This window comes from Mixophyes fleayi, chromosome 1 (assembly GCF_038048845.1).
Source record: "Mixophyes fleayi isolate aMixFle1 chromosome 1, aMixFle1.hap1, whole genome shotgun sequence".
In the NCBI taxonomy this organism is placed as follows: Eukaryota; Metazoa; Chordata; class Amphibia; order Anura; family Limnodynastidae; genus Mixophyes; species Mixophyes fleayi.
This window is the reverse complement of record NC_134402.1, coordinates 521,425-546,013: the sequence shown is the minus strand read 5'-3', so window position 1 is coordinate 546,013 and position 24,589 is coordinate 521,425. Positions and strand designations below refer to the sequence as shown.

At 43.8% G+C, this 24,589-nt stretch overlaps 1 protein-coding gene across 1 annotated transcript in view; it reads right to left on the bottom strand.

The window, feature by feature from the left end:
• DOK1 (docking protein 1) overlaps nucleotides 1–23,856 on the bottom strand; it is a 57,772-nt gene extending 33,916 nt beyond the window's left edge. The window contains exons 1-2 of the mRNA XM_075178304.1: nucleotides 23,531–23,856; nucleotides 4,761–5,063 (exon numbers count right to left, since the gene is read on the bottom strand). Of these exons, the coding sequence (XP_075034405.1) occupies nucleotides 4,761–5,063; nucleotides 23,531–23,596 (369 nt within the window). The 5' untranslated portion in view covers nucleotides 23,597–23,856. The remainder of the gene's footprint in view (nucleotides 1–4,760; nucleotides 5,064–23,530) is intronic.
• Between the last annotated feature and the right edge of the window lie 733 nt (nucleotides 23,857–24,589).

Genomic DNA, 24,589 nt, shown 5'->3' with positions numbered 1-24,589 from the left:
TAACATAAATAAACCTCTTAATAAACTATGACGTAAGCTCTTGAGCTGAGTTCGCACCAGAAGAGAAGAGAATGGGCCGTCTTACTAAAATAGTCTACAACAAAATCCATTGTGATGGATGAACATTGCTTGACTGGAATAGAAGGTGGCATAAGAGGTCCAATAGGTTGTCCTCTGAGACTCTTGTTTTGGGCACAGACTGGGCCAACCCTTACCACTTGTATCCTTATTAACAGAAGGCCACCACACTGAATGAGACAGAATGCAAATGGTTTTATTCACACCTGGGTGACCTGCCAGTTTATTCTCTTGAGATTCCCTATGAACTGCTTGTTTGAGTATTCATAGGTTATTCCTATAATAGATTAGATGGGGTAATAGGGGTAATAGCAGGATCTTGCCCTTGAGCTGCATTGACTTGTGTAGAAAGGTCTCACTTCATGACTGCAACAACAGTAGATGGCACAATACAATAGGAAGCTTTGATTCTCAAAGTTGCTATAGAAGAGGTTTGGGAAGAGCGTCAGCCCTCCGATTCATAGATGCCGGGGGTAGGGGGTAGGGGGGGGGGGAGGGGTGATGGTGAAATTAAATCTAGAAAAAGAAAAGAGTCCACCTAAGCCTGTCTCGGCAATATATTGTAGTTTATTATGATCTGTGTAAACAGCAATGGTGTATTCAGCTCCTTCCAACCAATCACTCACACAAAAGAAAGCATCTAAATATAATTTCTTGTCTACAGGGTTGACTTGAGAAACAATTGCCCCAGCTCCCACATCAGAGAACAATAAACAGTTGCTAAAGACTAGGGTGACTGGGCACATGTGACAAGCAAAATACATTTTAAGAGTGAAAAAGGCTTTTGTGACTTCCAGAGACCAATTTGATGGGCCTGTCCCTTTATAGTCATAGCAGTAAGAGGGGAGCAATAACAGAAATAGATAGGATAAACCTTCTGTGGCTGGATCACATAGAAATAACTTATTGTAGATATTTATTTTAATTAGGATTGCAATGCACCTCTGTATATCATTGACCTATCAGTCCTTATCTTTTTATATTGGTGCCCACGCGTCAGAACAAGGTCCAGGCTGCCTGGGTTGGACCGTACACGATCTCAAAATGCCTGAGTGACAACACCTACATAGTATCATTTGATAGCGACGGTAGGCGGCAGCGGACCTACCACATAAATATGTTGAAGGCATACCACGAGCATGTGGAGTCACTAGCTACAGTTTGCTGCTTGCCGACTGAGGAACCAGGAAGTGACCAACTACCTGACCTCCTACGGATGCCAAAGGTGAAGGCGGTGTAGAGGAAGTGGGTTTAGATGAGCAGTTGAGTGTCCGCAAGAGGGAGCAGCTTGAGGCAGTACTGTGGCCTTTTGCGACTCAGTTCAGTAGGAAGCCCGGATGGATTTCCTTGGTGATGCACCTTGTGGACACTGGTGAGCATAGGCCAATTAGGCAATCCTCTTATCAGCGCTCACTAGAGGCCAAGGAGTGCATATACAGGGAGGTGCGGAAGATGCTTGAGCTAAGTGTGATCCATCCATTGCTCAGTTCATCCGTGTCCTCCATGGTACTGGTTTCCAAGAAGGACAAGACAACGCATATACTACCGCCGGTTGAATAATGTGACCATGTCTGACGCCTACCCCTTGCCCTGTATTAACGCTTTGGTAGATTTGCTGGACTCAGCTCAGGTTTACCTAGAAGACATTTCCATTTTCAGTAAGATTAGGAAGGATATTCTGTAGCAAGTATGGCTGGTGTTAGGGAAGATTGGGTGGGCATGTCTGAATGATAGGGCAGACAAGTGTCAAATGGGGATTTCAAAGGTGTGAATTCCCTCCCTCGCACCACAAGACTTTCTTCTAGTCTTCAAACCTTCAAACGTTCTCTGAAAACCCACCTCTTCAGACAAGCTTATAATATTCCTCTACCACCCTCTTAATCTCCCTAGGTTACTCTATTACCACCCTATACACAGCTAACACAAGACAACAACCCTCTGACCAACATAGTTCTATGACTGATCACACAGCCCATTAAATACTGTGTAACCTTTGTATTCTAGCTGGACAAATATTCAATATGATGTAGCACTTACCCTTGTGTATCAAACCATTGTCCCATAGATTGTAAGCTTGCGAGCAGGGCTCTCTTACCTCTACGTATCTATGTATTACCCAGTATTGTTATATTAATGTTTGTTCCCAATTGTAAAGCGCTACGGAATCTGCTGGCACTATATAAATGATGATGAAGAAAGGTGCAGTTCCTGGGTGATCGTGTGGAGCGAGGTGAGGTTAAGCCAGAACCCGCTAAGGTATAGGCAATCTGAGACTGGCCCCGGTACATGACCCAGGGAAAAATGGCAGACTTTTGAGGTGGAGCCCTGCACTTCCAAGTTTATGACTTTCACATCATTCACAAGCAAGGAAAGGCTCACAGCAATGCGGATAGACTGTCTAGGCAGGAAGAGCCGTATACCCGGGGTCACCTCCGGTAACCTCAAGAGACTGCGGGACCAGGAGCTAAATCGTGGTGACATGACCCGCTGGTTGTCCGCATGGACAAGGGGAGGTAGGAGTGTGGCTGAATCACGTAGAAATAACTTATTGAAGAAATGTATTTTAATTAGGGGTGCAGTGCACCTCTGTATATCATTGCAAATGTACTTATCCTTTTATATTGGTATGTGTTTTGTATGGAAATGTATGGAGTTCTGAGACAGTATTACCTGTTTGGGTTTTGCAAATATCTAGAGACAGGTAATCTCATGTTAATTATACCTTTTCATCGCTCAGTGACTAAAAGGTCTGTTGAGCCTGAAAGACAGGAGGAGGTAATTATACGTGCTGATAAACTCCCTATGCAAGTGCTCACAGATTAATGTGAATTTTGCAAGTTAAATTGCGTTCAAAGCAAGATTATAGAAATGTTATATTCTGATGGTAAACATTCAATATAAAACCTCACGCGATGTGGGGCTGCTTATAGCAAAGCAAAAAGGTGTTAAAATCCTCCAGGCTGATCTTTGGGCAGGCTGCAGGAAGCACCTGGATTGGTTAGATGGGAAGGAGGCTGGATTACCTCCTGCCAGGGTATCAGTGTAACTATGTACAAAAAGTGCACTGCTTGACCATGTGGTATTATACCATCTGTACTTTCTAGATATAACTTGTACCTCAGATTAGTGAGTGTGTAACTGTCCTTTTTTAGGACTTCCTGAGCTAATCACTGCTTAAGGAACCTGCTTTGACGCCTACTTACCTGTAATTCCTGTGACCTACAGATTAGACCAATCTAATCTATTATCCGGCTGTTCTGAGGTTTGGACACAGCACCCAGTACCAACGCTCTGCCCGCTACGCTGCAGCTCTGGCCAGTGTGATAGGCCACGGAGAACCATCCACAGCACCCTGATCCATAGGAAGAGGTCAGGGGTACCAGCCAGGTGTACCAGCACGGGAGTACCCTAGCAGCGCCAGTTACCCAGAGGGACATGATTCTGGGTACCACTAAGGAGTCTAGTGGTGCCAGCAGCACAAGCGGATTTTAATGCGGTTAGAGGGCACATTTGGGAGAAAGAAAGGCGACAATGGCAAGGCAAGCCCAGCTGGTCCCCAGTAAGAAAACAGACAGGTTGGCATAGGAGGTCTATCCTGTCACACCTTCAATAATAGAGAAGCCCAAGAATTTCTGCAAAGGTTACAAATTAATGGGTTTCATCCCACCTTGCATAGTCACGTCTCCTGGGTCTCTCTTCAGAAGAGAAGTTGAGAGCAAGGTGGGCTTGCCTCTAACATTGTCGAGTCCAAAACATAGTGAATACCACATGTTCCAAAAGTACTTAGTTGCCCCTGGGTATTAACTTGTGGTAGTGGCAGTTATAAAACACAGTATTGTTGGTGGGGTGGACAGGAAACAGAAGGAGGTAGCAGACTGCAACAAGAGTAGCAGGATATTGTCCAAATTACAAGCTTAAGGTCAGGACAAGCCGTATTCTAAAGCATAATCAAAACACCAGCTAAGGACAGGGCTGACAGAGTTCAGGGCAGAATCCAGTTAAAAGACCAAGGTCAGTGCAGGAAAAGGTTAATAGTAGATCCAGAAAACAGTCAATGGTCAGTGAAATCCAAGGTACAATCCGGGTCACAACAAGAAAGCAATATAGGTCAGACTATCATACAGCACAATGAGCTCTAGCAGTAGCTATCACCAGCACAGGGAGCCAATGAGGACAGGCCAGCCTAATTGACTGCACTAATGCAGCAGATTCTAATGAAGAGATTAGCTAGATGCATAGAGAGGACGCTGGTGCCATTGATATTAACAGACAGACATGAGACATAAGGTAGAAATGACCCTCCCTGTGAAAGCTTTCATTTTAGAAGGAGTCAATGACTGGTATGAATAGGCTACATGCCATCCGCATTTAGGAATGGGCTCTTCTTAATTGGTCAAGCAATCGGCTGAACAGTTTTATATTAATTTTAATGATTGATTACTGTTATGTAACAAGGAAAATTTTGAATACTTGCGTATGTAAATGATGCTTCCCACTACCTCCCCTATTCTCTTCTGGACCTCTCTCCACAATATTCAAATGAAATATTGATAAAATTTATATATTAAAAGAACATATTTTATAACTGGTTCCTTCACTGGAGAGTGAATACCGTCTAACTCTTAAAGTCATTCCAATCATGCAGAACAGATCCGATCTCCCCAGGGAACCCATGTACTAACCTGGAATGCAACTTCGCTCAATCTCTGTACCCATTCATCACACAATGTACGCTCTGCGGAGAGCAGCATTGTCTTGTCACTGGTTCCTATGATGAAAGCCGCCATGTTTTCCTTATGCCCATTGCCTGTTGGAGCAGGGGCCACATGTATACATTCGGCCAATCGTATGACCTTTCGATCGGCACCTCGACGAGTATGTATCTTCTCTCCAGCCAATGTGCCATCCTTCCAGTCATAAAACTCTAGCCGAGCCACGCCGAACGCAGAGTCAGGATACAGGAGCACGTAGCATCGCTTCCACTTCTGTGACAACACAACGTACAAAACAAGGCGTTAAAAAATGAACAATGTCTAAAATATGACCGAATTAAACATTTAAATGTGTGAACTAATAACACAATGATTTATTGAGCATTAACATTCTCAAAATAGTGCGTTATACCAATGTAATCTGGAGTTTATTAGCCATATTTATGATCACTTCAGTTTGAATATAGTGGACATGAAATTGATGATAGACGTCAGTGAATTTGTTACTAAGAGGTCACGTGTCATTGTGACTCCATTTGTGTTACAGATAGGTGTAAAGGTGAAGTAATTACTGACGGTAATGATCCGACTGCTGTGATTGTTACATCTATGTTCCTCCCCTGTAGAATGTGATAGAGATGTGCACTGACCCCTGGGTTTTGGATCTGGTTTCGGTTCTAAAACGTGTTCATGTTTTGGTTTTGTAACTGGTTTTGCCACTTGCAATTTGTTTCCTTTGAAATGTTCCTAATAAATGTTGAGTTGAGTCTTGCCCCCTGGACTACAACTTGCCCCCTGGACTAGAACTTGCCCCCCGGACTAGAACTTGCCCCCCGGACTAGAACTTGCCCCCTGGACTACAACTTGCCCCCCGGACTACAACTTGCCCCCTGGACTACAACTTGCCCCCCGGACTACAACTTGCCAGCCCTCCCCTGGTCTGCTGCGAGCTGCTTTATTGAAGGATTTTGACATTTTGCCATTGTTGCACTTCCTGTCCCCCATTCTTTACGGTTCTCTCGCTCCTTCACTTAGCGTAAATCGTCAGCCGTCACTTCTCGATCTGAACATGTATCTTTGCCGAGGCCAGAATCTGTCCTCTTAATTTCTCAGAATGTGGACTTTTAATTTCATTGTTAAGACATGTTTTGGCCAATGAAATCTGAATCAATGTTATTATACATACTCACATGTGTGGGACTGTTTATAAATAAATGGTAATAATACTACCTGTAAGCCTATCTGAACTGTATTTTACACATTTCTTACACTTCACTAATAGAACATATGGATATTATTTATATACATGAGTCTTGGGCACCACTCCGCTGCACGTCTGTGAGAAGCCCCTTTACTCCGGAGTTGGACGAAGCTTCCCCTGGTGGCTGATTCTTCAGCCCTCCCTATAATTATAATGTAGATCTCCTCACTTGTCTCTAAACATCTCCCAACTCGACCCGTCTGTTCTGCCCAAGATGTGCTCCTCTCCTCCAGCCTCATTACATCCCCCCATTCCCGTTACAGGACTGTTCTCAGGCTGCTCCCTTGTGTGGATTTCCTTCCTTGTTCAAGAAGACTTTCCTGTAGTCTTCAATCCTTCCAGTGTTCCCTGAAGTCTGATCTCTCAATACTCAGTCTTCTGTTATTACTGTGTATATCCCATTTATAAAGCGCTATGGAGTATGTTGGAGCTATATAAATAAATGTTGATAATAATAATGATAATAATAATAAAAGGTTGCATTTGTGGATCATACCATCTAAAAATGACTACCGCAAATGATGAATGACAGGGAATATAGGAAATAAACTTTAATAAAAGTTGCTGAGAGAATCTATAGAACTCTTAGGGAATCCACAAACACAGAGTATAAATATCCCACAATCAACTGTCAATTTATCAAACATCTTCAATATAAAAAAAGAACAATATGTGGACTATGATTAGCACCATCAATGTCTGATGTTATCCGAGTCCTGCTTGGCCAGAGATTGGATGAAAATAGCATGTTGGTGACAGAAGGGATAACAGTGATGGACCCCGTAGCACTATATAAAGACGTAGGAAAGTCTTGTGTAACACAAGTGCATTTACATGTATAACAATCATAAGATGCATCTATCTAAGAAAAACAGCGGCGTTTGTGCCAGGTGTACGTCAGACAAGAGTATATACTTATGCTTAAGGATAGTGTAGAGATGTGACAGTGTTAGTAGTAAGATCACATTACACTACTTGTACACAATATGAGGTTATATACACAAGAGAGAATATTTTCTAACAGTGTTGGTGTGGCTGGATCACGTAGGAATAACTTATATGTGGCTGGATCACTTATAAATAACGTATATGGGGCTGGATCACTTATAAATAACGTATATGTGGCTGGATCACTTATAAATAACTTACTAAAGAAATGTATTTTAATTAGGAGTGCAATGCACCGCTGTATATCATTGCAAATGTACTTATCCTTTTATATTGGTATGTGTTTTGTATGGAAATGTAGGGACTTCTGAGACAGTATGTCATGTTTGGGTTTTGATACTGTCTGGAGACAGTTAATCTCATATTAATTAGACCTTTTCATGGCTCAGTGACTAAAATGTCTGTAGAGCCTGAAAGACAGGTGGAGGTAATTATACTTGTTGGTAGACTCCCTGGGCCTGAGTCATTAAGGAGAGCAAAGAATAAAAAAGGAGTACTGGGCAAATTCATGTTGCATTGGAGCGGGAGGTAAATTTAAAATGTGAGGACAGATTTATAGTTGGGGTAGGGCATGTCCTATATCAACTTTAAATTTCAGCATAAAAATAAAGCTATGAAGTATTTGTGTGCTAGATGACAAAATAGCCAGTATTTATCTTATGTGCAAAATAATAAACTAACTTGCACCCCTTGTATTGTAACATTTACTCCTTTTTTTTGCCTTACTTTCTTTAATGACTCAGGCCCCCTATGTAAGTGATCACAGATGAATTTGAATTTAGCAAGTTGAATTGCGCTCAAAGCAAGATTAGAGAAATGTTATATTCTGATGGTAAACATTCAATATATAACCTCAGACGTTGTGGTGCCGCTAGCAGCAATGCAAAAGGTGTTAAACCCCTCCAGGCTGCATGAAGCACCTGGATTGGATAGAGGGGCAGAAGGCTGGATTACCTCCTGCCAGGGTATCTGTGTAAATCTGTATAAAAAGCACACTGTTTGACCATGTATTATTATACCATTTGCACTTATGGAGATCCCTAGTACCTCAAACTAGTGGATGTAACTGTACTTATTAGGACATATGAGTTAATAAAACAACCCTGCTTCAAAAACCTGCTTTGATGACTACTTACCTGCTGTAATTCCTGTGACATACAGATCAAACCAATCTAATCCATTGTCCGGCTGTTCTGAGGTTGGGACCCAGCATCTAGTACCACCGCTCTGCGCTACCTGCAGCTCTGGCCAGTGTGATAGGCCTGATCTGAAGGCAAGAAGTCAGGGGTACCAGTAAGGAGGTACACCAGCAGGGACAGTTACCCAGAAGGATGCGGTTCTAGGTGCCGCTAAAGAACCTAGTGGTGGCAGCAGCCAATGCCCCTCCTACTGTGGATAAAGGGCGTATTTGGGCTAAAGAAAGGGGACGGTGGCAAGGCAAGCCCAGACGGTCCCCAGTAACACAACAGACAGGTCTATCCTTTCACAGTAAGTAATAAAGACGAAAGTTAAATACAAAGCACAAAATACAGTTGTGACAGGATGGACCACCTATGCCACCGTCTGTTGCTGCTGGGAACCGGCTGGGCTTACTTTGCCCCCTTTCACTTTCGGTATCCCAAAAGCACTCTCTTGCCGCTTACAAATGCTGCCACCACTGGACTCCTTACTGGCATCCAGTACCGGGTTTCTTCAGGGTAACTGATGATGCGAGTGTACCCCGCTACTGGTGTACCTGGGCTGGTACCCCTGATTGCTTACTATGGATCAGGGTTCCTGTGGATGGATCCCCCCTGGCCTATCACACTGGCCAGAGCTGCTGGGTAGCAGGCAGAGCGGTGGTACTGGATGCTGGGTCCAAACCTCAGAAACAGCCAGGAACGGATTAGATTTAGGGTCTAATCTGCAGGTTACAGCAATATTGAAGATGTTTTCAAGCAGGTCTTTGAAGTGATTTTTATTTGCTTTCACACACGTTGAAGGTACCAGTGATCAGGTCAGATGAAATCAGAAGAACAACTTTTCAATACAAGCCAGTGCCTTTTATATAGTTTGGACACAGGCTATTTTTAGAATCAGGAAGCAATGTGTTGACACAAACATGGATTTAAATGCATTGCAAAGCCAACAATATTTACCCTTATCTATGAAATTTTAGAGACTGGTCTCAGAAATAACGATTTCCTATCTCAAAATATACTCAATATCAAAAATAAGTGCATGTGCAATTATATAAATAAGCACCCTGCTCTATTTAATTTAAATAAATTTATACCAGAAGTTATTTATCAGTGATCTAGTCACAACTGTACTGTATGTTGGTGCAATTTTGTTACTGGTTGTACGTTAGTATAAGTATTTTATATTGGATTCAATGAAAAACAGACCACCAATGACGGGTCTGGTAGAGAGCTACAGCAGTAGAACATATCTGTGGAACGTTGTCTAATGCTGCATTCAAAATTTATTGCAGGGCTGAGCGTCTGGTTTGAGGAAGTTTGAATGCATAAAGAAAGCGCGTGAGGCAAGTTTAGGCAATTTTCTCAAAGAGCTTGGAGAAATATGGAAGTTTAGGCATGGAATGGTAATCTGACATATAATTAGATTAGAAGATAAAAGAAGAAGATAAGAGGAGAGTAAATATGTTATCTATATTTGTGGCATGATTATTGTTTGGCATCCTGCCCACTTCCCCCAACAGTCCTTTCTAGAGGAGATGGAAGCATTAGTGGAAGTTAGATGCACAAGTGGTTTGGACTTTGTTCCCCAGATAAAAGTTTTTTAAGCTGCATTTAAAGAACACATTACTAATGTACAGGAGGAAGTTGTGAGAAAGACAATGAATGTATCAGGCTTATCATGTCCACATTACATTACCATATGGCCTCTCAAGTACCGTCCTCTCCTGGTTCACCTCTTAACTTGCCGACCGTTCCTTCTCTGTTTCCACCTCTGATTCTCTCTCCCCTTCTTCCTCCCTTCCAGTCGGGGTCCCTCAGGGCTCTGTCCTTGGACCCTTACTATTCTCACCATACACCTCTTCTCTGGGTGCACTCATCAGCTCCTTCGGCCTCAAGTACCACCTTTATGCTGATGACACTCAACTCTACCTTTCCTCTCCTGATCTCTCTCCCTCCCTTCTCTCCAGGGTATCCGCATGCCTCTCTGCCATCTCCTCCTGGATGTCCTCTAGATTTCTTAAACTTAATCTTGCTAAAACTGAACTCATTGTCTTTCCTCCCTCTCGTACCTCCTTCCCCTCTGACCTCTCCATCACTGTTGACAACTCATCTATCTCCCCTGTTCCCCAACTCCGCTGCCTAGGTGTCATCCTCGACTCCTCTCCTACATTACCATATAAAGATATAGGGGATAGTGAAGATAGTGTATGTTAGAAAGTAAAGCTGGAATCTGTATAATGGATGCAATTGAAGATTATATAACTGTATAATAATGGAGCGGAAGATTATAGGTTGGGTGTGGACCTTAGTCAAGAAAATCTCACACTTTACTGGCTCCACCAAATTCATATTGGCTCTAGTCCTGGTCACGTGACGATTAACCCTAGTTTTCTGCTGTGCTTCATTTTATTCTACTAGCTACTGCCTGCCTGTTTCTATCTCTCTATTTATTTATTTTATTCTGTGTTCACTGCCCATTTAATCATTCTCCTTTTTCTGATCCCCACTTTTCTCTTTTAGGACATTCCCACTAACAATCATTTCTCTGCTTGCTTGCGCCTCACTCGGCGAGAGTGAATGGAATGTATGTGGAATGCATAGTCCCACTACCCACTTCTGTTTTGGGTATGGTAGCCACAAAGGTAAAAAAAAAGGCAAAAAGTCAAGACTGCTGGTACATAAAGTGGACAATCACTTCGATGTAATCGAACACTTCTGGGAGGTTGTGATCACAAACACATTGCTGGAAGATGGGGGGATTGCTAGGTTACGTGCCCTTATGTGGATGGGAGACATGGAGAAGACGAGGGAAGAGGGAATGGAGCATGAGTCCTTTTTCCCATAAAATAATAGCAGTGGTAGCAGTGGCGGTATAGTATACCGTCCCACTTCAACCACTGATACAGCAGATATAACCCTCCTTCTTCTGTACACATGAAAGTAGCAAAAAACTTTTTGTTTTTTAAATATGCCCACAAAATCCTATAATATATGCTCGAGCAATGAAGAAAGCACCGAGCAGATACAGAGGTGAAATTACAGTCAGCCAATCAGAAGTGGTTTGCTAGTGCTGGTGATGATTATCAGAGTGTTTTTGCAAATGGGTGCAAATAAGTGGGTGCAAATAATATGGCTGTAAAAGGCAGCTGCATCTGTGTTCAGTTCTTACTGTACTGAGCCAATGTTAGGACTCCCCACCCTCCCCTACCATGCCTTTCTGGCATGCAACTCTGCATAGGCGTAGGTACTTGCTGGAGGGAAATCACGCTATGCAAACATTTATCTATGCACCAGGAACATAGTCTGTGTTTATAACCCACCTGCCCACCTGTCAGTGACAACAAAATGCCTAAAAAAAATCCCCTCCCAAGTTAACAGTGACAAAAATACTGAAGTCCTTATTCTAGGTAACTTCAACCTTAACTGGTCTAAGAAATCTAACCAGTCCTCTCATACAATTACCTTCATCAACTAATTGCTCCCCCACCAACCACTGCACTCGTCAACTCTTTGATTAATATTTGCGCCCCCATCTACTGACTTTGGCTCTCACAACTAAACTAAACTCATGACCTTCCATAATTTTTCCTTTTGTACGATACACAGTTTATTCAGAATCCTTCATTAATTGACATCTACCACTCCCACCCAGGAGGAACTTCTTGTCTCGTTTGGGTCCAGTGGCGCACGCAGGGGGGGTCTCCAGAAACCCCTCCCTTCCGCTAAAAAAGTGCCCTATATAGCGGCACTGTAGTATACAGCAGCCGCGGCCCTGTCAAAGAAGCGTCCGCAGCGCTGTCAAAGAAGTGTCCGCGGCGCTGTCAAAGAAGCGTCCGCGGTGGTGCTGTATTGTACAGAGCTGCCTAAACAGAGCTGCTGCGCAAGCGCAGGCACATGCGCAGCAGCTCTGCCGCTTTTTTTTTTTTCGGTGGAGGGGAAACCCCCCCTTAAAAATGCTCCATGCGCCTCTGGGGTCTGATGCAGAACTTACATGCTCACTGTGTCATCATATTTGTGCTATTCAGACCAGGTGGTTAACTAAAGACTGACTTATTCAATTAAAGGCCAGGAACAGTTAATGGCGATGCTTTATATCTACTGTGCTACAGCCGGACAATCTCTTATTGATCCGTATGAAATTCTTGCAAAAGAAACATTCACCTAGCAATGTGCCATTTGCAAAGATCTCGTAAGGCAGCTGAGAATTGTAAAACATTCTGGGTAACAATCTATTAGCTCCTTGTACTAATATCAAGGCCCAGAGTAGTGGAATGCTGCTAAATATCACACAATGCAATAATTCGATGACAACAGCCAACTCCTCGATGGTCACTTCTCGGATTTGTACAATTACCTGCCCAGCCAGTAACCCACTTCCTTCCCCTATCCTCCCTTCTTCTCCATCCTCTAGCCCATCGCATCCACTTCTTGCTCCTATTCTACCTTACCTCCCCTATCCCCCATTATCTCTACCCTCTTCCCTCCATCACCTCTTCAACCTAACCTCACACCACTTGGACTTCTTAGTCTCCTCTGCTATCCTGATGGACCACTCTGCCTAGAGTCCCATTTACTCCTATTGTGTCTCATTAGCTCTCCCTCTAGAGTGTAAGCGCTCATGGGGTGGGTCCTCTATCCTATGTCTGATGTCTGTCCACTCTCCGACATCCTTGTTTGTCCTTGTTATGTTCTATGCTGATTTTTTTCTGTCTGCCATATCATTTGGTTTGTTAATTACATCCATACATTTAATATTCTGCTCAATTGTACCCACATACCTGTTAATGTTCTCATGTATTTCATATCTGTATAACCATGTCTGGCACTGCGGAATCTATGATGCCATGTAGACAATGCTGATGGACTCTGCAGCAACCAACCTCTCCTCCATACATATTGGAGGGCCCCAGGGATAAACACATGGCCTCCTACTTTTCTTTATTTCCATCAATAAACTAGCACCAATATTAATATAATATGACCAGTGTCGATAGTGAAGTACCTTTTATATTCCATAACATGTTGCTAAACAATTGACCTGTCTAAAATGAATTAATGTTTTATTTTTAAATATGATTTCATAATATAAGCACCTTTCATATTTAAATACAATACAGTAATTTGTTATAGACATCCTAGCAGTTTGTCATTCTGTTAGCAACATATTATGATATCTAATGCTGGTGATATTATATTAAGGACATTTAAAGACTTTTGCGCTTTGTTTTCTACAAGCAGCAGTGATTTCTTAGTGAGCTAAGGCCTTTTTTGTCTCTACACTATTGCCATAAATGTCTGAAATATTCCATCCCGAATAACTGAGAACAAACTTATTCTTATCACTAAGAAGATATCTTCTGTGCTCTTTATCTGCCACGCTAAAGAGGAATCTCAGTACCCCAAATATAACCTGTTCTCATGCCTCACCCCTGGAGAACATCACATTCATCAAATATCTGGCTGTTGCACTTGATGAATCACAACCATCTGGTAGTAAATGGGAAGTGAGGAGGTGCCTACAGGACTAGTTATACCCTTACTCCCTTTGCTAGATATACAGTGACTTCCAGCCCTTTGTTTGGTCACTTTCATCTCAGACTCCCGATCCTTCTTTTGGGTAATGGGACACATCCTATAATGAGAACTTCCGCTATGCCACTGCATCCCCATGGTTCAAGCACCATTGTCAACTCAATGCTGACATAAATGGCCCAACCCGACCACTTACCAAGCATTTGGGGATCTGTTTGACAATGGTGCCAAATTAGGCCTCCCACAATCTTGTTGCCTCTGCTGTACTCACGTCCTCTCGACTATGGGATAAGATCTACAGAACAAGCACTTCTTCACATTAATAAATGCTGGATGTGTTTGGGTACTTGAGTCTTTTCATACACAGCTCGCAAATAACCCAATGTCATCCATTACCCAATACGTGCCCATTCATACGCACAGTGCTACATGTGCCAGTCTGTCACCATGGACACTGCCAGTCATCGCACTTGTTTAAAGCCAGCCTAAATCATCACCTCTCCCAGCCCTGCTCATATGATCTGTAAAGCAACGGGCCTGGTGTATGGTGTTACAACCCCTTAATCTAATCCACACCTAAACTGTTATCAGGAAGTATCAGTGATGTAACTATAACATTGTCACTCACCGGACTGTGAGTGCCATTTCCCGTGTGTTCAGGAACCGTGGCCGTCCGCCATCCTGAGGGTCTGCGCATGTGCAGCCCTTATGAAACCTTCAGTACCTGTTGCTTTTAATTGATTGGATGATCAGGCAACACTCCCTATTTAAACCACCTGTGATCATTACCTGGTGGCCTGATCTTGGAGTCTCATTCCCCATGAGCCTCTGAAGGTGTTCCTGTGTTCCTCGTGTATTCAGCTCCTGCTGATTCCTGTTTACTGCTATTGTGGTTTCCAGACCACTTCAACTCTCCTGTGTTCATCGTGCCTGCACTCAGCTGATTCCTATCTGCTGCCTCCGTTACTACTACAGAGTTCCTGATCATCTCAACTCTCCTGTGTTTATCGTGTCAGCTCTCCGCTGCCTCCGTTACTACTACAGAGTTCCTGATCGCCTCAACTCTCCTGTGTTTATCGTGTCAGCTCTCCGCTGCCTCCGTTACTACTACAGAGTTCCTGATCGTCTCAACTCTCCTGTGTTTATCGTGTCAGCTCTCCGCTGCCTCCGTTAATACTACAGGGTTCCAGACCGCCTCTACTCTCCCGTGTTCAGTGTGCCTTCTCTCTGCTGCCTCCACCACTACTACTGGATACCAGACAGCCTCAACTCTCCCGTGTTCATCATGTTTCCAGTTTCACTTACTACTGCTTCCTGAGTATTGCTTTGTTGATTCTGGATTACCTGTCGTGCGCTGCACCAACCTGATTACCGCTTCCACCCTCCAGTGGTCTCTCCTCCTGCCGGCCTTCAGCCGTTCAGGTATCCCTGCACGTCTCTCTGACAGCCTGCTCTCCTGAACCGCGGTATGCATACTTTCCAGTGACTTTGCTTTTGTATTGCATATCCATCTGGATTGAGTTGTGTTCTCCTCTGGAGCCTCTTATCCACTGAAGCTATTGTTACCATTGACTTTGTTTCCTATTGCCTGGATAGCTATTGTGACTTTGTATACTTCAAGCAGTGCTTGTCAGTTATCGTTGTATTGTGGATATCATCGTGGGATCAAGTTCTGTGTGCCCCGTGTATACTCTGCTTTACATTCATCTCCTCGTGCCCCTCCTCACATATATATATCAGCGGTACAACTTGCTGACACAAACCACTGACTCCTGTTCCCTGTGACACCAGTTTCAAGTATCCTCTCACATAAGCAGTGGTACAACTTGCTATACGCAGACCACTGACTTCCCCGTTACCTACTTGCACCTGGATTCCATTCCTTCACTATAGACAGCGGTACAACTTGCTATACGCAGACCGCCGACTCTCACTACCTCCTCGCTACTCCTGGACATTCCTCCTCACTATAGCAGTGGTACAACTTGCTATACGCAGACCACTGACTCTCCTCACGTTTCCTTGTCCATCTGGTTCCTTGTGTACATTCATCTACTCATTACCAGTTGCTGTTAGTCATAGACTTTGCTTGAGCATTCTCTCACCATCTGCTGTTTCTCCTGTTCCGTTGTCACCCTGCTACCAGAGAACCATAGTACCAGCTATATTACTCTGGTAAGTCTATCATCTGGTGATATCCTGGGCAAAGACTCCTAGTGCCCGTGACAAACATCTCCTTGGAAAAGTACTTCAGGGGTTAAATTCCACCTCCACAGGGAACACTCAGGAGTTGAGTGAATTAAGCTACCATTGTTATTTCTGTTTGCTCCCTATTGTCCACTAGTGAGCGATACAGCCAGCCAGGAGCCGGACCCAGCAGGGGGTCACCTGAGGGAAGACAATTGGGGAGGTAGGAGAGGGGGCTGGATAGTGTAAGCAGCCCACCAATCGAGACCTTTTGCAACTCCCCTGGACAGGCAGAGGTGATAAGAGGCTACCCTGGGAGCTGGACATGTATGTGACTGACTTTGGTCAAGAGGTGATGCTCTGCCAGATATGCGCTGTGGAACCAATTTCACTGGATTTATTTGAACTGATTTCCTCACTTGTTGGGCCTGCTATCGTTAAGGGACCATGCTGCATTTAATCCTGTTCTGCAGAATAAATCATTCACTCATAAATAATTTATGGTATCAATTTATTTAAGGGAAATAGCGCAGAGCGCATATTTATATAATTGCATATGCACTTATTTAATATTGTATATATTCTGAGATAGGAAATCATTATTTCTGAGACCAAGCTAGAAACTGGTCTTTCCTGTTTTCACCTTACTAAAGGATAAGCCTTATTTCTGATGCATATATCTTATACAGGCCTTTGTGGATGGAGGTCTTGTGTATTGGGATGTATTTAGTATGGAAGTGTCATTGTTTAGGATTTGTAAGGTTGCTAGTGGAAACCTCCAATTAGGCATATGTGCAAGGGAGTCTGATAGCAGAAAGTGCTAACGAAGTTTTTGTGATGAAGTGTCACGTCTGCTCTGGCCAAAGGACCTGCAGGGGGTCGTTACTCTGTGGCCTTTTGCACAGAGTGAATTTCATAGATAAGTGTACATTTTGTTAGCCTTGAAATGCATGTAAATCTATGTTTTGGGAAGCAGGGTACATCCTGATTCTTAAAATAGACTATTTCTGAACTGTATAAAAGATGAGCTGTGTGAGCATGTAAGGTGTTCTTCTCATTTCAACATTTGACCTGGTCACACTGGTACCTCAAACCAGTGTGAGCAAATAAACATCTTGCTTCAAGACCTGCTTGAAAACATCTTCAATATTACTGTATTCCTGTGACCTACAGATTAATCCCTAAATCTAATCTGTTCGCCGGCTGTTCTGAGGTTTGGACCCAAGTGTTTCCAGTACCACCGCTCTGCCTGCTACCCAGCAGCCCTGGTCAGTGTGATAGGCCAGGGAGGGATCCATTCACAGCAACCCTGATCCACAGTAAGAGGTCAGGAGTACCAGCCCAGGTACACCAGCAACGAGATATGCTAGCAGCGTCATTTACCCACAAGAAACCCGGTAGTGGATGCCGGTAAGGAGTCCAGTGGTGGCAGCTCGTATAAGCCCCTCCTACTGCGGCAAGAGGGCGCTTTTTAGATAACGGAAGGGAATGGTGGCAAAGTAAGCCCAGCCTGTTCCCAGCAACAACAGACAGGGTGGCATAGGCGGTCCATCCTGTCACAATCATCCTTCTATTTTAACACTGATTCCGTGTCTGAGTGATTTGGGAACCACGTATCTTCACATTTGGTGGCAAGTAGTGGGATCACTCAGTGACAAGCACAGAATTGGAAAGGCACAGCAGAATGGAGACAGCAGCACAAACATACAGAAACACCAAGAAAGGAATCCTGCAGGAACTTTGTCAGGCAAGAAAAATTGAAATCAACTCAACTGATACCAGGGGGTCCCTAATCGAAAAATTGGCTTAGTGGCACATAGAAAACCCTGGTGAGGAGGACGCGGTTCAGGACCCGACAGGGCAACTCAGTAATGGAACCGGGGGATGACAACTCAGGCAGCTGCAATAATCGTCGGCAACACGGAACAGCTGCAGATTTGGTTGGATGTACTTGGACCAGGAGCTGCCGCACATGAGAGGGCAGCAGTATTGGTAGCAGCTGTGGGTAGACTGGTTGTGGTACCTGCAGTGGCATCAGTGCCAGTATTGGAAGGAAGACAGACGCCACGATTGGGATATCACGGTGGATCAGGCTTTGTGGAATCAGCCACGGACATTGACACTCACTTTCAGTTATTTGAGTCCATTATGGCAATGCATGATATACCTGTGGCAGAGTGGACGAAGTATTTCATACCTAGTTTGATGGGCTGAGAGCAGGAGGCATACCATGCCCCGAGCCCAGAGCGAGGAAGAGACTACCAGGAGATTCGCAAAGTATTGTTGGCTCGATATGTCGTCACCCCTGAATCCTACAGCATTAAGTTCAGAACCATGGTAAGAAGCAGTGACTCTTCTTATACGGAATTTAGTAGTTTATTGCAAAGAAACTGTAATCGGTGGCTAGAAGGGAAGCAAGTCACAACCTTAACGGACATTAAAAACATCTCTATATTTGAGCAGCTAATGATAAAATGGCTCCAGAAATTAGAGTGGGTGGTGGACAGAAATCCCACTACCCCAGAGAAAGCAGCAGCATTAGCCTATGAATTCCTGACAACCCATCCCCAATGGAGGGGACCTAGCGGAGGTGAATGGGCGACTATTCGAAGGACCCCACCCGATCAAGCTACATCACATCCCATGCTGCCACGTACCCCAGCTGTGCACTCTAGTGTGCCCAGACCACATGGTCCAGCAGTATCCGACCCTAGGACTTGCTACACTTGCCAACAACCGGGACACACACAAAGAAATTGCCCATGGAGAGGAAGACCATTATTTGGATTGAGACCATCTGTGTCCCGAGTGTCAGTGTGCCCAGGAACATCAATTGAGGGTGGGGAGGGGTCCTATGATCCTGATGCACAAGAGGCAGAGGAAGTAATCTATCAGGTGGAGGTGTTAGCGGCAATCGGGAAGGGTACCCCTGCAAATATGAAGGAACATCTGCAGCCTGTAAAACTGAATGGCCAGGAACTGCACGGACTCTGGGGCTTCTATTACCCCTGATACGGTCCAGTTTAGTCACACCTAATCGATGGCTAAAGAACCGGAAAATCAAAATTTCGATGGCGGGAGGCTAGATTACATTTATCGCCATGGCCAGCGTTCCTTTGGATTGGGGCCAAGGGGAGGTGAATATGGGACTTTTGGATGGATTAACTAACCACGTTATTCTGTAGAATGATCTGGGGGGTAGATTGGCCAGTTACTTTGGGGCAGCTATCACACGGAGTCGAGCACGGGCTTTGGAGACAGCTCCTGAGGACCCACCTATACCAGCACCAGAAGTCCCTGTTGGATCAGCTGTCATACCACCTGAACCGCTGTCGGTGAGTAACGCTGTACAGACTTACCTGACATTGACATGAATCTGGGGGAGGTAGATAGGAGTTAGGGAAGCCCAACAGACTGACCCATCCTTAGACGGTCTTTGCAGTGCAGTGGAAAGGACTGATTGGGGATCTCAGGAGGATAGGATCATGTGAGAAGTAGGGAAGTTTTACCGGATGCCCACCAAGGCTGACCCTCTAGAGCCAGGAGTGGCTAGGAAACAGCTGTTTGTTCCCCAGCAGTACCGTTGCTGGTTACTAGCACTAGCCCATGACATCCCCCTAGCTGGCCACCTAGGGGTTTGTAAAACCCGTGCATGGTTGCTACGACATTTATTTTGGCCTGGAGTTAACCATGAGGTCAAACACTAAAGGTCCTCATGCGATGTATGCCAATACCTCGGGGGACCCCCACGTCGGATCCTCCTACAGTCCATGCCCATCATAGGTGAGCCGTTTAGGAGGGTAGCCATGGACATTGTGGGACCTTTTAAGAAATCTAGCCGAACAGGGAAGAAGTACATCCTGAACGTAGTCGACTATGCGACTAGATACCCCGAGGCAGTGGCACTAGCATCCATAGATGCTGAACATATTGCCCAGGCTCTCATGGATATCTTTAGCCATGTAGGATTCTCTCAAGAAGTAGTCACCGACCAGGGGACACAATTTCAAGGGGACTTGCTGCAGACAGTATGGGACCAATTTGGGGTCCATCCCTCACGCACAACCCCCTACCATCCCCAGACTAACGGTCTTTGCGAGAGATTTAATGGGACCCTTAAGCAGTTGCTGCCGGCATATGCCGAGTCGGAGGGGGGAGACAGGGAGAAGTCATTTCAGCAGCTATGATTCGCATTCCGCAAAGTGCAGCAAGATTCTACTGGGTTCTCTCCTTTTGAGTTATTATATGTTCGAAGGTCACGGGGACCTCTCAACCTAGTCCGGGAAAGCTGGGATGGGTCATTCCAGGAACCTGAGGTTCCAGTCTTGAAATATGTGGTGCCAATGAGGGATAGACTGCAGAGGTTCTTGCAGCTCGCTCATGACCATACTATGGGGGCGCACCATTATTACAACCAGGAGGCTCGAGAAAGGGTGTAAGAAGTTCGACAGAAAGTGATGGTGCTAGTTACAAGTTACAGGCAACCTGGGCAGGGCCCTATACCATAGTGGACCGACAGGTCCGGGTAGATTATAGTATTGCATTAGATCGAACCGGGAAGCGGGTGGGTACCTATAACATTAGTGGGTTAATAGAGTACATCACCAGGGAAATAGGGGCCGTGGCAATCTGCTGTCCACCTCTGGACGACCCCGAGACTGACCCCATACCCGACATTCTCGCAGCAACCAAAAAAGACCTACGGGTGGAGGCGGTGCCCATAGGCCAGCAGTTAACAGGAGACCAGACTCAACAGATGAAGGGAGTATTAGAGGTAGTGCGGCCTCAGTTCACCAGCAGGCCTGGGCGCACTCATGTAGTAACCCATTATGTCGACACCGGGGAGGCTCGGCCTATTCGACAACCCACGTATCGAGTGAGTCCCAAGGAGCTTGACATGATCAAAAAAGAGGTTGATGAAATGCTGGCACCGCGGGTCATTATACCATCCAGTAGTCCCTGGGCGGCCAGTGTGGTGTTTGTGCCCAAGAAAGACCGGAGTACACGCTTCTGGGTGGATTATAGGAAACTAAACAAAGTGACGGTGACAGACACGTATCCCATGCCCCGGGTAGATGAGCTGTTAGACAGGCGGGGGCCAGCTAGCTATTTTTCCACGTTGGACCTTTGTAAGAATTACTGGCAGATACCCCTTACCAGGGAGTCACAGGAGCGGTCCGCATTCACCACTCCATTTGGATTATTTGAGTTTTCTACCATGCCTGACGCTCGCAGAATTGCAGAGAAAGAGTGGGGATCTTTGTGTGCATGTGCAGTTCTTCGCACTGCACATGCGCAATTGAAGGAAGAAGAGGAACAAAGATGACCAGTAGGAGCTCCTGAGACAGAGCGTCCTGAAGAGGCAGGGTAAGTATGAAAATGCTGTTTCTGTGATCCGTTTTTAATAAATTTGAGAAATAGTTCAATCCTTATCCATGCGATAAGGATTGATAACTATTTCTCATTTCTGCCAATGATTGATAAATGTGCCCCATAGTTACAGTATGAGTATACAGTCAAAGTATGAATATATAGTTACAGTATGGGTATATAGTTACAGTACGTGTATACAGTCACAGTACGGGTATACTGTCACAGTATGGGTATACTGTCACAGTATGAATATATAGTCACAGTATGGATATATAGTTACAGTATGAGTATATAGTCACAGTATGAGTATACAGTCACAGTATGAATATATAGTTACAGTATGGATATATAGTTACAGTATGGATATATAGTTACAGTATATGTATAAAGTTACAGTATGAGTATATAGTTACAGTATGAGTATAAAGTTACAGTATGAATATATAGTTACAGTATGAATATATAGTTACAGTATGAGTATATAGTTACAGTATGGGTATATAGTCACAGTATGGGTATATAGTTACAGTATGAGTATATAGTCACAGTATGGGTATATAGTCACAGTATGGGTATATAGTTACAGTATGAGTATAAAGTTACAGTATGAATATATAGTTACAGTATGAGTATAAAGTTACAGTATGGGTATATAGTCACAGTATGGGTATATAGTTACAGTATGAGTATATAGTTACAGTATGGGTATATAGTTACAGTATGGGTATACAGTTACAGTATGAATATATAGTTACAGTATGAGTATATACAGTATGGGTATATAGTTACAGTATGAGTATATAGTCACAGTATGAATACATAGTTACAGTATGAATATATAGTCACAGTATGGGTATATAGTCACAGTATGGGTATATAGTTACAGTATGAATATATAGTTACAGTATGGGTATATAGTTACAGTATGAGTATATAGTTACAGTATGAATATATAGTCACAGTATGAGTATATAGTTACAGTATGAGTATATAGTTACAGTATCAATATATAGTCACAGTATGGGTATATAGTTACAGTATAGGTATATAGTTACAGTATCAATATATAGTCACAGTATGGGTATATAGTTACAGTATAGGTATATAGTTACAGTATCAATATATAGTCACAGTATGGGTATATAGTTACAGTATCAATATATATTCACAGTATGGGTATATAGTTACAGTATCAATATATAGTCACAGTATGGGTATATAGTTACAGTATGAGTATATAGTTACAGTATAAATATATAGTCACAGTATGAGTATATAGTCACAGTATGAGTATACAGTCACAGTATGGGTATATAGTTACAGTATCAATATATAGTCACAGTATGGGTATATAGTTACAGTATGAGTATATAGTTACAGTATGAATATATAGTCACAGTATGAGTATATAGTCACAGTATGAGTATATAGTCACAGTATGGGTATATAGTTACAGTATGAGTATATAGTTACAGTATCAATATATAGTCACAGTATGGGTATATAGTCACAGTATGAGTATATAGTTACAGTATGAATATATAGTCACAGTATGGATACAATAATCACAGCAGGAATTTCGGATGGACCAGTTCAGGGTTATTTCTTCATGGAAAGGAAATTCATGTTTTGGTTTGTAATGTGTGAGTTATAGGGTAATGTTTAGGGTGTGAGTCACTGGCAATTAGGGTCCAAGTTACAGAAGATACATTACAGTGTTTAGGGTGTGATCAACAGTATATGGGACAAGATGTAATGAGTCACTTATATTTAGCACCTGAGAGTGTCATAGATGTCTAGGGGCAGCACGGTGGCTGAGTAGTTAGCACTTCTGCCTCACAGCGCTGGGGTCATGAGTTCAATTCCAGACTATGGCCTTATCTGTGTGGAGTTTTTATGTTCTCCCCGTGTTTGCGTGGGTTTCCTCCAGGTGCTTCGGTTTCCTCCCACACTCCAAAAACATACTAGTAGGTTAATTAGCTATTATCAAATTGACCCTAATATTTTAGTCTGTGTGTATGTTAGGGGATTTAGACTGTGAACCCCAATGGGGCAGGGACTGATGTGAGAGACTTCTCTGTACAGCGCTGCGGAATTAGTGGCGCTATATAAATAAATGATGATGATGATGGTAATTGGTAGAAAGGGTGTGAGTTAGTGGGTCACAATTGGGGTGTGGGATAGTGGGTGAGAGACATGTATAAAGATGGAATATTCATAGAGTTGGGGATATTAATGGAAAATAACAGGTAACTTACCTTCCCAAACTTGTTCTGTTTGACATGAAGTTGCCCCTCCTTTAATGGTTTGTCTGGGGCTGACATCCCTGGGCTGTGATGAAAACTGAAAGTAATCCTGTGTGTAGTCCTAAATCATTGACAACTTGCAGTGAACTTTGCAGGGGTGAGACACAGACATTTCTATAGATACTGAGATTACTGCCGGCCTGTAATCCTGAGCACTTTCCTTACAATTCCTTACGATTCTCTCTCACACTTTGTATTACTTAAATGTAGAGTTTTCTCTCCCTGCCCCCTTCTTCTGCTTTTTCAATAACTTCCTCCTCTGTCAGCTTCCTGTATAACACATCACACTGTCCTAACCTCCCACAGATCACAGTACTTCCCCCATCTGCCTGTCCATGCTTGTCACTATTCTCACATTATTACTGACACTGTTACCTCTCCCAGTATCACTGACACTATTACCTCTCCCAGTATCACTGACACTATTACCTGTTCCCAATATCACTGACACTATTACCTCTCCCAGTATCACTGACACTATTACCTCTCCCCAGTATCACTGACACTATTACCTCTCCCAGTATCACTGACACTATTACCTCTCCCCAGTATCACTGACACTATTACCTCTCCCAGTATCACTGACACTATTACCTGTCCCAGTATCACTGACACTATTACCTCTCCCAGTATCACTGACACTATTACCTCTCCCCAGTATCACTGACACTATTACCTGTCCCCAGTATCACTGACACTATTACCTGTCCCCAGTATCACTGACACTATTACCTGTCCCCCAGTATCACTGACACTATTACCTGTCCCCCAGTATCACTGACACTATTACCTGTCCCCAGTATCACTGACACTATTACCTGTCCCCCAGTATCACTGACACTATTACCTCTCCCAGTATCACTGACACTATTACCTCTCCCCAGTATCACTGACACTATTACCTGTCCCCAGTATCACTGACACTATTACCTCTCCCAGTGCCACTGACACTATTACCTCTCCCAGTATCACTGACACTATTACCTCTCCCAGTATCACTGACACTATTAC